At 28.8% G+C, this 15,352-nt stretch overlaps 1 protein-coding gene across 1 annotated transcript; it reads right to left on the reverse strand.

Moving 5' to 3' along the window:
* Positions 1–13,274: 13,274 nt before the first annotated feature.
* Positions 13,275–15,352, reverse strand: LOC122586871 (NAC domain-containing protein 2-like). The gene is made up of 3 exons (XM_043758884.1): positions 15,096–15,352; positions 14,405–14,682; positions 13,275–14,028 (listed from the first exon to the last, which is right to left on the reverse strand). The coding sequence occupies exons 1-3, from the start codon at positions 15,247–15,249 to the stop codon at positions 13,603–13,605; spliced, it is 858 nt and encodes a 285-aa protein (XP_043614819.1). The 5' UTR covers positions 15,250–15,352; the 3' UTR covers positions 13,275–13,602.

Genomic DNA, 15,352 nt, shown 5'->3' on the forward strand with positions numbered 1-15,352 from the left:
ACAGTACTCTTTTGTTTTGTTTTTGTTTTTGTTTTGGTTGGAAACTTGGAATCGTTTTCGCGTGCACCATGACTTCACGTTTTCTATTGAATGACTAAACTAGCCTCTCAAGTCTCGAGTGTTTAGAAACATGTTAATTCTTTTATTTGGAAACGATTAATAATCCTTCTAAAAAGAAAATGATCTAAAAAAGAGAGATAATCAACATCACATATCACATTCTTATAGTTTTAGAAGAATTTTTAAAAGGATTTATTATTTTTCTTCATTATTTATATATTTTTAAGGGTAAAAAATTTGTAATACCAAATAGTTTTTTTTTTCTTCTTCATAATTTAGTCGTGAAAAAATTAGTAATATTAGTTACTTTTTTTTAACAAGAAATTTTGATCACAATAGCATCGCCAAAAACCAACAACTTGTTTACATTATGATTTGAGTCCAAACTTTTTAAGTTCAAAGTCTATCCAAATATCAAACTATCGATGTATTTTTAAGTGAAGATTAGTTTGATAATATCAACAAATAGTTTTACTTAATGTAATAATCTACTAATATACTAAAACAAGATTAAGGCTTTTTCTAACCAACACTTGTCACATTTTTTACATAACACGTATCACTTTTAGTCCAGTTTTTTAAAAAAAATTAATTTAAAAATAACCTAATAGTTATCAAATACTAATCTTTAAATTTTATAAATATGTCATATATTTATCTATGTTATTGATGTTGTTATACAATCATAATTGTATTTGTTTCCATAAAATAGTTGGATAATGTTAACACTAATTATAACTATCGACGTCCTCTATTTTTAATAAAATTTTTGAAAAGTTTCATATAAGACATACGTTTAATTTAACAAAAATGGTACTCGTGTGTTGCGGCGGCTGTCGAGTGGCGGTGAGATGGTGGGGTGATAGGTCATAGAGTGTGATTGGTCATAGAATGTGATAGCCATATGCCTTAACCATCCACCCTCGGATTTAAAAATTCGTCGAAAGTATATCGAATGACATCTCTAATGAAAGAGCATGAAATTTTAAGAATACCCATATAATTTTTATAATTTATCGATGTACGGTTTTTAAGATAAAAGATTTTGAATGAATTGGAAGAATAAATGATTTACGAAGGAGATGGAAAAAAAATAATTGGTTAGATTTAAGGAGAAAAAAATAGTAATATAGTTATTTTAGGTATATATAGACTTGATAAGAAGACATTTTAGAAAAGTAAATGTTGAAACTTAAAATTTAGACATGGACTTTTTGCTTTATAATATAGTTATAGATAATGTTTTTGACATTATATTTTATGGATTTTCATCTAATGTATATTTCTTTTTGTTATTTATCTATAAATTTATTTCTAAATATGTTGATGATTTTTATAAAATTTGGATTAAAAAGAATGGCATAAACTCACAACATATCCATATTCGTAATATTGGTAGATAAGTAAATTATAATATTTATTATAATTCGTAATATTTGTTTTCTTATAGCTATCAAAGAGGGTTATCTAAATCTTGGGAAACATATTTATATCTTTTATTATTTTTTTATTATACTTAAATACAGTTGCTCTAATAACTTATCAACCAATCATAACTCTCGATTTTCAAAATTGACTTTTGTTTTCAATTTTGATTTTAATTTACATTTTTTTGTTTTTCATCACAAATTTACACATTTAACCGAATAGTTTTAATATAATAAATAAATATAAATAATAATAATAGCTAATATATATCCGATAGAATAATAACTAATATTTATCTAATAAAAATCAAACAGAATAATAACTAATATATATCCAATAATATGTTCTATCATATAGATATATCTTTCATGTAAAGATAAAATATTATTTCCAATATATGTATTCAATGTTATAGAAGTATACTAAATTTTAGACTCGTATAAATATACGGGAGTATATAAAAGTTCTTAAGGTAAATAAAACTTAAATAAGTTCATGAAAAAAAAAATATAGATACATGAATGAATGTAAAATATCTAACGGATAATAAATGAGGATAATATAATTAAAATGGCTCAAGATGTACCTAACCTAAAAAGTTTTTGAACTTTTCTTTCCAAATCTTAATATATACTATAAGACAGTTGAACTAATGACTTATTAACCAATCACATTGCTCGATTTCATCAAATTGACTTTTGATGATGTCATCATTTAGATAAACTACAAATAAAAAATCCTAATAATCATTATCCAAATATATTATTTTATTATTATTTATATTAATATGTAAAAAAAGTCTCATTAATTTACACATTTTTGTTTTCATCAATTATTTACATTTTTTAGCCCTGAATACTTAATTTATATTTATTTTTAACCATCAACTTGAGAATTTTTTTTAAAACTTACAATCATTTAATTAAATAAAATGTTTTTCAACATATGAAATATTTTCTACAAAAAATTATTTCAAAAACCTAATAACTTATTAACAAATATTAGATTAGATTTTTATAATAATAAATATTAATATTTAGTTTATTATTTGATATAAATACAATGTGAGCTCTATATACATATCCCAAACACGATTTACAACAACGGGTTACTTAAATCCTAAATCCAAATCAATATAAACTCCATTCAAGATTCATTCTATCCCTCAATCAAAAAGGTGCATAATTTTCTCCTTTTTTATATATTAGTTTTGCATATTAATCTTTAAAGTTATAGTTGTCATTCAAATCAAGAATCCTAATTGTTATCAAATAATATAAAAACAATCCTAATTGTTATCATATTATCATAGAATAAGTGATTGAAAATAAACCTATGCGTGTTATAGACGCGCAACATGATTAAATACATATACGTGAATGTCAAGTACAGGATCACAAATATGTTTATATCTTTTATTCTTAATTATCTTTCATAATAATATCACATTATGAGTACAACTGGTTTCAAAATATTCTATAATGGAGAATTTATTATACATAGCATGTGGCTTGTGTAATGACTACGACAAATAATTCCATGAATATGTCGAGGCTAATAATGACAGTGACAAACATATGATTATTGTACTACCACTTGCAAAATATAACACTTAGAACCGTATTTTTCAAAATTATAAGCTTTTATGACTTAAATGTATGAACATCTAATATTGATAATATCGTAAACCTCGTGTCCAGTGTTGGACACGGGTCTAAAATCTAGTAAAATCTATATACATAAAGCTACAATTTTCGGCTCAATTGCAACTTAACATAAACAGAATTGAAGAGAGGAAACTTTTAATATAACTATATTTAACGCTTAACGAATTTTTTTCAAGTACAACAAACAAAAACAATAAAATAAAGTTGTTCCTATTGCATGTCATGAATGTATAAACCCATTAAAGTCAATTCCCTACGAACATGACTATAAAATTAACTGATATTCATAGATCCTTTTAAATTTATTTTTACATACATTTTTTACATTAAAATTTTTATATTTAATACTATATCTTATCCTTAAAAATTTTATAAACAATCCGTGTACAATATAAACTCTATTCAAGATTCATACTTTATCTCACTCGAAAGGGTACAAAATTTTCTTCTTTTTTATATATTAGTTTTGCGTATTAATGTTTAAAGTTATAATTATCACTCAAATCAAGAATCCTAATTGTTATCAGAAAATATAAAACAATCCTAATTTTTATCTAATTATCAAGGGACAGGTGATTAAAATAAACCTATTCGTGTAATGGGTCCGCATCATGATCAAAGACTTTATTTGAATGTCAAGTACATATAACAAGTATGTTTATATATTAGTTCTTAGTTATCTTTCATAATAATATAACCATTATAAGTATAACTGGTTTAAAAAATATATATATATAATGGATGAAGTATTGTAGCATGTTCCTTGTGGAATGACTACGACAAACAATATCTTCAATATGTCTCAGCTAATAATTATAGTGACGAACACGTGGTTATCGTCCTACAACTTGCAAAGTATAACACTTGGAGCCGTATATATTCAAAATTATAAGCTTTTATGACTTAAATGTATGAATATCTAATATTGATAATATCGTAAGCCTCGTGTCCAGTGTTGAACACGGGTCTAAAATCTAGTTCTATATCTATTCTATTACTGTAATCTTAAAAACATGGTTATAAACGAGACATGCATGAAAATTATCCAACTTTTTATTTATTACATTAATCTAATAATATAGCATTATTATATTTATTTACTTGGTGCTTCTTTGAGCAACAAACACCAAAATATATATTGCCCACTAATAGGAAATGAAGAGGTAACATAATTATAATATAAACTTTTTATTATATGTAACACTATAAACTAAATCAAATTAAAAAGAATAATACTCACGATTACACAATATAAATCATCCGTACATCGTACGGGTATTAAAACTAATATATCCATATAATATATAAATTCTTTTCTTTTACATTATTATGTCTCGTATACATAGAACAAACATGTATATAGATATTCTTTTAAATGTTTTATGCCTATAAGGTGGATAAAACAATGTGAGTCAATGAACATACGGCCAGAGAAAGACAAGAGTAAAAGAGTCGTATTTGGAAACGCATCAAGGGGTTAATTGAATATATATATATATATATATATATATATATATATATTATATATAACGAATCATGCTTAGAATATTGACTATAAAAAAAAACTTTATCTAATTCATATATAAGAAATTATAGGCAAAATGCATAGATGTTTTTAGAAAAAGAAAATCTCTACGTTTATTTTTTTCAGGGCACCAATTTTTTTAATAGGTTTTATTATACTAAAAGAACTTCATAAATCATCGGTTAACTATCATGATATATATTTTTCCTTTTGGTTTGCAAATATTGTTTGACCAAATTATCTGTTTTAAAACGTCATCATGTCTTAATTCTTCTGCTAAATTACACGTATGTCTGAGATGAAAATTCTAGACACTCGAAACCTTCTCAATAATCCATCCTATAGATTTTTAAAAGAGTTTTTCCGTAATTAAGGATTACCAAGTATGACGATTCATTTTCTTACCCTGATGTAGCACGATAATTGGGTCTTTCTTTTGCTTGTAATCTACAACATGAAATATGATATGGTTACCGTTTATAGACTCGATGGTGACCGTTGGGACTAGTATTTTGGGTTGAAGCTTAACACAAAAAAGAAAAAATCAAAGAGAAATTTGGCGCTGAGGGTAGGGTCTGATAGTTAACTTCGTCTACTACTGATTATCACATTGAGCGATTACCATACCATTAATATCTAACTTTTCTTATCTACGAGAGTCTTTTGCTAGTAACCATTCTATTAATTTCCAATGAAGGGTTGATTTCAATCAAATATTAACGCGTCAACGTTGATTATTTTACTTTGACTTCAATCCAAAAGTTATGGTTAAATTTTCGTTAAATAAAATTGGTACTCTAATTCCAAAATAAGTTGGCTTAAACCAACCATTTTAAGTTCGGTCATTAAGATAATCATGGTTTAACTTTTGACCAACTAAATCACTAAGTCTGAAACGCATGTGACAATTAATTTGTATGATTGTATCACAATTTAGTTTAAAACTAGTATTATCACCCGCCCGTTGCGTCAAAATATCATTTTTGTTTGTATATATATTATACCGTTTCATATCCTTTGTGCATGATGTGTGAAAACCTATGCAAAAATTACTTAAAAAATGCTAACGTATAAAAGTTGTTTAATAGAAACTTGAGAGCCAAAAACTTTGGTGTCAAAAAAATAGAAGTTAAATTTTTGATAGGATGTAAAAGTGAATAGATAAAAACTTTAAAAGGGTTAAAAAAAGACACTCAAAAGATGAAGACAAAAGTAAAAACATAAAAACTTGAGAGGGTAAAACGAAAATCCAAGATTACTAGGGGTTAAAAGCTAAAACATAAACATTTTAAGGGGTAAAAGTAAAAAAAAAAATAGTAAAAGTAAGTAAGTGTTGTACTTTTTGCTAATGAACTTGTACAATGCATATTGCTTTTGAGTATATATATATAACTAGGTAGCTCGGGCGTCCGATGGGCAGCATTGGCTTTTAGAAGCGTGTTTATTTTTATTTTTTTTAAAAACAAGTTGTCACATATAAAATACTATTCATTTGTAAATAACTTTACAAAAAAAACTCAAAAGTCAAGAGAGAACAAAAAAATTACAACAAAAAAAATCGAATAACATATATATAAAACAAAATTTTACAATAAATAGCTAAAGTTTTTTTAAAAAACATTATAGAAAACCAAAAAATTTTAAAACTACAAATGAGATATTAAATAAAACATAATGTTGTAAAAAAATGCTACAAAAATTATGATATTACAAAGTATAAATTTTTTTTTTTTACAAAATACAAAGCCAAAAAGCAATAAATTAAACAAAAGTGTAAAAAAAAAACCCTAAATGCATAAAGAAAAATGTTTAAAAAAAACAACTCATATGTCATTTTTATAAAGTATAAAATTTAAGGTGAAAAATTTACAAAAATTTATATAAAAACGAAAAAGTTACAAACATATGTCATTTCATGAAATACAAACTTTAAAGGTCTATAAAGGAAAAAGAAAAAAATTAAATAAGGGGTTGAAGTAAACAACCCTCAAAATTCCAGGGGCTTTATATCTCAAAAAGCAAGAAGAGAAAAAATATAAAGTGGGTGCAGCAAAGATTTGAACCAAGGACCTTTTGAATCAAGGGGAAGGGAAGGATCATAGTAACCAGATTCACTAAAGACCCCGCGAATTTCATTTTTGGTTCGGCGATCCAATTCGTGATATGATTCGTGTACCGATTCACAAACCAAAAACAAAAAACACCGAATTGGTAGAGGGTGATGAATTAGGTTCGGTTAATTGTGTTTTAGGTCAAAAAGTTTTGGATTAACTAGTAGTTGAACTTTGCAATTATCAAAATAAATACATTAAATGTAAATCCAAAGAAATGATTAATTATTAAAACAAAAGGTTGAGTAGTTTTTAAGTATTTGTTTTATTTTATGTAGTTGATTTTAAAATTTTAAGTTTAAGAACTTTTGAAGTATTGAAAATGTTTGAACTTTGGAGTATTAAAATATCTGAATATACTAATGTATTTTTAAATTCGGGTTCACCGAACCGGAATAAACTAAAACGAATCGAAATGAGTCTACCCCTCCTAACTAAATGTAACACCCCAATAATTTTAAGGTAATAAATCAACCATTTTTATATTTTTGACATTAAAATAAGTTCCTAGTATTTTATTTTTGAATATGGGGTTAATTTAGTTGGAACCTTAGCGGATAGCGGATATTATACCCATTAAAAATTTAAAAGGGGGTCGTGGCATATGTATGAGCTGCCAGTCACATTCCCACCTTATTTCCTATACTCAACTTCTTCCATTACATTCTTCATCTTTCTTAATTATCCAATCCAACTTTAATCCATGCAATTGAGACTTCTAATATCAAATTAAAGATTCATCTATCAAGCATAATAATAATCATTCTCTTGAAGTTAAGAAATTAAAAGTTAGGGTTTGAGTTGGAGTGGTGGTGGTGGCCGAAAATCCAAGAGGAAAAAGAGGGGAAGAGAAATTTATGACCTAAAGTCTTAAATTAAGTTCTTGAATCCTTTGAGGTATTGATTCTTAACCTAATTTCTTCTCCTTTCTAAGAATTAGGGTTCTTGAAAGGTGGAATTTAGGGGATTTTGCTAGTAATGGGTTTTTATATGATATTTCCCATATTATGAGTTAGTTATTGAGTTGCTTATTGAAATTTATAATAATGAGAATAATGGAGGTGAAATTCCAACTATGACAATGGTGATTTTGCTAGTTAAGTGAAGTAATGTTGATAATGATGATGATTTCTTGAATTAATATGAGAATTTTTGTAAGTAAGCAACTCAATGACTTGATGGGGTGATTAGAGGTTAGGAATGCTAGTGAATGGCTAGTTTGGCTATGTTGAAATAGCTAGGAATGTGAATATCGCCTTATATGCATATTATGATATCTTGATAGGTTGAAATCTTGATTTGTTGCTATTGCGGTTATCTTGATTTGTTTGTTGTGTTGCGAAAAAGGTGATTATACTTTCATATCTTTGTACATTCGTCGGGTCAATTACCATACGATGGTGAGCAGTTTCCATGTGTGGTGATTGATTTGGCGTTAAGCCTAAGTAGTGGCTTTCTTTGATTACAGGCCTAATTGGTGGTCATAGCTCATGTGGAGCATTGTTTTGTGATTGTAATCATTTGCTTATATGGATCCATGTAATGCGTTGACACAAATGTGAGTATTATAGATATGACACGACGGTGTCATAGTCTATATGCGACAGTCCTTTGTGTATTGCCCTCCTTCGTTTATATGATTATATGCAAGCATATTCACTAAGCATTCGCTTACCTTCCTGTTGTTCACCATTTTATAGGTAGTTCCGGAAGAAGGAACTAAGTTTGGTTGATTTGAAGCGTTGATTTAGAGTTGCTAGTTGATTTTGAAGGTATTTGGCCATTCACGGAAGAATGGTATTCCAGTGATTAGAGACTTCGATATCCCTCCAAGATATGGCTCTTGGTACATGTTTAGATTTTTGATGGTCATGCTTTTGGTACATTTCTGTAAATGATCAGGTGTAGGTCTTTTGGTTTAGCAAAGTTTGTATTTTGGTTTAAAAAGTGTCAAATTGGGTAAACGACCCATATGGTTGTGCACATGAACGTTAAGTCAAACGGATGTTGTAACCATGGTTGGAAATGTGTCAATACTAGATGATATCTTAGAAATGATGATTTTGAAGTTTGGTTTTGAGGGTGGAATGGGTATCCTCAGATCAGAATTGTGTTTTGCTCCCACTGCGGCGCAGTGGGTATATACTGTAAAAAAAAAATCTTGTTTTTTTTTATTTATCGAATTGCGATCCCGAAGCATGAACCCGAACCGGAACGATTCGCAAATCAGGTGACTATGGGAAGGATGCTTACCACTCAATCTATCTAAAGTTTTATTTTATTTTTCTGTTCATTAAATATATATGGTATGTGTTGATTGGTGGCACAAAAAGACAAAAAAACATTATTCACATCCTATTCTCTTATTAGGGAAAATAATGATCAAATTTTTATTATTTTGAATAAATAAAAAAACTTTTGACAATGTTATATCAACTCAGATGTTTAAAAGTAATAACGGAATAAAATGTCATATAAAAAAAAATTACAAACAAAATAAATTGGACCATTTGACCTAAAACAATCTAAGAGACATGACATCCCATGTTTCACAACCTTTTTTAAAACCTTATGTCACCTCAACTTCATCACTCACTTACCACTCACTCACCATTCATCCAAATTTTTGTTGGCATCCGGTCATTCACTTCACCACTCACTTCAATTTTCATTTTATTTAAACATTAAAACTTCATTAAATTAAAACATTACGTAATATATAAATAAAAAACATGCATAATAATTAAAAAACACATAATACTAAAACATTACATAATAAAGAAAACTAAAACACACATAATGATATTAAAATACATAAATACTAAAACTTGGAATATTCCGAGTCCACAGTACTGTCGTCGTCGTTTCGATGAATGTATCAGTATGGTTCAGGAGACCCGACAACGTCTCCCGGTGGAGGAGATACGTACTCCTCCCCTGGGTTAGTACGGTAATCTACATAGCGAACACCACTGACATTGCCTTGCCAGAACAACCTGTGGTATAGCGTGGCTGTCAATGTCGAGGAGGCGCTGGTAAGCTGGAAAATAAGTCGATTCAGCCAATCGATCTTCCCGTCAAAGATATACCACATACTCATTTTCTGCGGCGCTACGAACCTCGTTGGGAGCTTCAATTCGGTTGATTTCGGCTTGGTAAGCCGCCTTGTTGTCAGCTACACTCTGAATGACGTTGTTTACTTCAGAACGGTGTATGGAATTGTTATTTAGGTGGACTTGCATTGCCATTTTACAATCCCAAAGGTTCACATCCATGGTGAAAAAGTGTATAAAATATAAGAAATATTTTTGTATTTGAAGGTAAAATGTATAAAATTTGAGGTTTGTTTGTGTAAAATGAGATATGTGTTGTGTGTAGTATATATAGGGAAGGTGAAAAGATAAAAATAAAAAATAAAAAAGAAGTAAATTTCAAACGGCACAAAAAGTAACCGTTGGCACCTCGACTCATACGCAAAGTGGATTATCAAATGTGTGGTCTGACCATGCAGTTTCACCTCACCACGCGTGGTCTGGGGTTGGCAACGGTGTTCCGTCGTGGTGCCGCACCCACCACACATCCACTTTCCAACTGATGCCAATGCCCTAATGCTCAAAAACTCCGACAAAAACCCTAACCCTTGGAAAATGAAAATTTTTATAACTATCGACCGCAACATGCAACTGGAGACGGTCCTATTATCCACTGGATTGGTTTAAACCTTCAAACCGCTAGTGTAAGATCGGGCAAGATGGTACCATCCTTGACATGCTTACCAATGGTTGGATCAAATCAACAATAAAAAAGAAAGTGAAACCAAATGGTCTTGACCAAACCACTAATTTGAATCACACTATTGCTATATGTGAAACTTTCTTAAACTAAAAGTCAGCATCGAAGTAGACTAAATGAAATCCTTTGAACAAAAAAATGAAAGCAGACTTCAGATAACTTCAAGACACATATTACTCTTATTATCAATTTGTGAAACTAATTTAGTTTTCAATTTTGCCCTTGTTTGGTAAAAAAAAAAAAAGCATTGTTTGATAAGCATGATCTATATAGCGTTCCCATTATTTAAAAACATTTTCCATTATCATAAGAAACATGTTTTGATTTTCATCTTTCAAACAAAGTTATCTCCATGTAAGTCATTAAAAAACTCTTTTTTTTTTTTTTTTTGTCTAACATTACAAATTAAAACTCTATTTTTATTATTTTTTTTTTATAAAAACGGCATGTTTGTCAGTGATTTGAACCCTAACATTGACATCTAAACGGACAATAGCTAGAGGTTGAAACCCGTAAAGAATTCAAAACTCTATTTATGTTTGTTGTTATAATTTTTTTTGCATCGAGTAGCAGGATTAACAAACACAAATATATACCGTAACATATATTTTGTAAATTCTTATAACAAACCAATAATATCGTAACATATTTTCAAAAAAATTTCAATATCAACACACAATACTCGTGAGTCGTGACATAATGGTAAATAATTAGTCTACATAAGCATTTTTTGTTGACAAAATTGTAACAAATTCAGAAGGTAAATTACAATAATTGGTAATTTTAAAAGTTTATAATTGGAAAATATATAAAATATATAACCAGTCTATAACTAAACCATGAAATTAACGTTTACTTTGTTGCTAGAACCATCGATCTCATTTTTTGATAATATATTGCAAAAAGATAATGATAAATCCTGGTATATTGTCATATGCTAAAATTCTCTAGCATAACACCCATTTTATTTATTAGCTGACGCAGAAAAAGTTGATACATAAATTTAGCAATTCAGGGCAAATAATCTACATCTAAATTAAGTATCGTTGACGACTATGGATAATGAGATAAACATAACATCAACTTTTATATATGGAGAAAAACAAGTGCCATAAAGGAGATAAGGATGAAAGCCCATCACAATATCACAATGTCACAATTCATTGTAGTATTGTACAACTATCTTTTGAAAACGATGTGGTAAGTTTGATACTCTATTATATATCAAGAGTACATAATAAACAACAATAGCATCCAATTTCATAAGGGTTTGGATATAAAAGAGGTGATATATAGACATTTTTAATCGAGAGTAGAAAAGATGGCTTTTAGAAAATCTTAATATCAAAAGTATGTTTTTTAGTATTAAAAGATTTATATTGTTTTATTGATTCCTATGGGTATTCAACTCCACATAAAAGTGGTAAAAGCTATTTTATTAAATAAAACTTATAATTTTGAACTTATGACAAACATAAACATAATCAAGCAACCACCAAGAGTGATATATATATATTTTTTTATTGCTTGGCATAATATAACACTATCATTTTTGACACATTTTAGTGCATAGGGTAACACTCCAATTAAAACACTTTTAAAATAAGAACGGTGAGAACACTTAAAAACATCATTTTGTTGTATTAAAAGTCTATAAAACTAACATAGTGCATAACTAATTATCATTATTTAAGTGTTTAACAACACATTGATTTGTCAAAATCGAAAAAATTATGTTTTTTGTTTTGTGCATCCATCTTGGATGCATATTCATCAAAATTATACATCCAACAAAAAACGTGATTTTTTCGATTTTGACGCATCAGTGTGTTGTTAAACACTTAATGTTAATTAGTTATGCACTATGTCAGTTTTATGGACTTTTAACGCATCAAAATGTAGGTTTTAAGTGTTCTCATTTGTTCTCATTTTGGTTCTCATTTGATAGCCACCCGCATATATATATATATATATATATATATATATATATTCATATTCATATATATTCATGGATTATGTAAACCAAGATAGCTTTTAGAAAATCTTAATATCAAAAGTACATTTTTTGGTAACAAGAGACTTATATTGTTTTATTGATTCCTATGAGTATTCAACTCCGCATAAAAGTGGTAAAAGATAAACATAATCAAGCAACCACCACGAGTGAAAAACTATGGGTGCGTTTAGTTCAAGAAAACTCTCATGTTTTCCATTTTCATTTTTCAAGAAAACATGGAAAACAAAAAACGCGTTCAAATTATATTTTTTTAGAAAAGTTTTCCTAGAAAATAAAAATCCCTTTTCCAACTTTTGCACTAAAATTAGAAAACTTTTTTTTCAGTTTTTGTTTTCACTTTTCTATTTTCCAAACCTTTTATACACCTAAAATTAGAAAACAAGTGAATTTAAACATGTTTTCTAGTTTTTTAAAATGAAAAAAATAAAAACTTCATCTTTTATTTTGAATGCGTTTCTAAAATTTTCTAAGGGTTTTTTAAAAATGAAAAACTTTTTCATTTTCTGAAAAAACATTTTTTCGAACTAAACGCTCCATATATATTTATTCTTTGTTATTCTTGGCATAATATAATACTACCAATTTTGACACTTTTTTAAGAGCATATATTCATGGATTATGTAAACCAAGATACCACAACTAGTAATTTTTTTTGAGAATAGAATAACAACAAATGAGAGAAAAAGAATGTGTAATAAATATGCTTTTACTAAAAGAATTGATGCTACATGGGACCAAATGGATATATTAACATGGGATGAACCTAGGATACAAAATTGTTTTTGTCAATTTTGTCCACTATCTATTTGCAGCCATCAGTTTCTTTCTCATTTTTTTTTCTTAATGGGCGGCTCAAAGTCAGTAAAGCCCACTTGCTTATGGGCCAACCTAAAACTCCTTTCAACTTATGCGGCACTTCAAGCTTGTACGCCATGCTTCATTTATGGTACTTCGGACAAAAACCCCATTTCATGTACACATTTGTTTGCAACAAGAAATGTATTACATTTGAAATGATTTTGGCATGAACATAAATATATCTTGTAATGGCGAGAGTTGGAAGTCATTGTAGTATTGGCCGCTTTGAGGCGTAAAAGCGTCGTCCGGGAAAGGGTCCATGTAATTGAACTGGTACTCGTCTTTCGTAACTTTACTTTGGACTTCTTTTTCGTGTTCTGAACTTGAATCCGTGTGTAACGTTGGTACTGAATCTGATGTGTCCGATGTGAATATATCGTTGATTACGTGATGTGGTATCGATGATGGTGGATTTAGAGACGGTTTTTGACTCATTGGAGCATATGATGTGATATTTGGTTTTGTATCGATTTCCATCTCAGAAAATGGTGTCGATTTTGTATCGCAGTTCAAGTGTTTCTCGAGTACACCTTTCTTGTTGTATATTCGACATAATACCCAGTCATCTAACTGCATAAAATACAACAAAAAAAAATTAGCCATTAAGCTCATAAAATAAAATAAGTAATAAAATTAATCTATTCTTAGACTTCACTCTTTATTTTTCACATTTAACGATATAGTTGTATTATATAAAGAAAATTTGTTTTACAACATATGCAATGTGTTAGAAAATTTGTTTTACAACATATGCAATGTGTCACAATAACGTGTATAAAAAATTTATACTTTTCATATCAAACCAATTCTGAACAAATTCTGAATTTTATGATAAAGTGTACAACTATATAATGCAAATAAAAGTGCGCTTTGTTATATAAATTTACTAATTTAGGAACTTCATTAAGTATAAGTGAAAAACCAAATGAAAGATAGGGAAATTTACCCTAAGATTATTGTTACGTTTTCCGGCGGATCTATCGACGTTAGCGAGCCGATATTCGTGCATAATCCAGTTGGTTTTCACCCCTCTTGGAGCTTTACCGGCATAAAACACCAAAGCCTTTTTTATTCCAACTGCTTTGGGCTTTCCTATGGGCTTATCTGCCCCTGTAGCCTTCCAATACCCTGTTCCAGCTGCCCTGTTCGGCCTTGACCCATTCGGATACTTTCTATCTCTTGGTGAAAAAAAGTACCACTCTTTTTCCCCATATAAAGCCATATCTATATCAATATCAAATCAAAAAGAAAATCAATATCTCAACTTTTGATAAATTTATATGTACATCAATTGTCCAGGACCCTGTCCCGAAAAGATTGCCCACGGACCAAAAAAAAAAAGTTACAAATTAAGATTAAGTGAAGCTAATAACAAGTAAAAAGTTAATTTTGTTTTTTACCCTAGAGTAGTAAAAATGTGAATAATTGATTAACCGGACAAATTCTTGGGGAAAAAAGTTACAATATAGGAATTAGGAAAATTAAACATAACTCGAAAATTCAAGATGATCGGATAAAAAATTGGCAACAGTAAAACAGAACAACAAGATCTAAGACTTATATTGATCTAATCTAAACAGAACTATATTATTTTGTTAGAAACTTAGATATATACAAATCATATATATAGGACATACCAGGAAGCTGCCATGGATCAAATTTGTACAAATCGATCTCAGCAATAATAGGAACAGAAATGGTTTGAGAAGCACATTTCCTACAAAGATAATGCATCACCAATTCCTCATCGGTTGGGTGAAACCTAAACCCTGGTGGCATCTCCAAACTCATCTTTCTTTCTTTCCTTCCTTCAAATATATGTAAATATATATCTCAGGATCAAATACTTGTTGTGTTTGTGAATTTGTGTTTTCGACACTAAGAAAATGGGAAT

Source organism: Erigeron canadensis, chromosome 2 (assembly GCF_010389155.1).
Source record: "Erigeron canadensis isolate Cc75 chromosome 2, C_canadensis_v1, whole genome shotgun sequence".
Lineage (NCBI taxonomy): Eukaryota > Viridiplantae > Streptophyta > Magnoliopsida > Asterales > Asteraceae > Erigeron > Erigeron canadensis.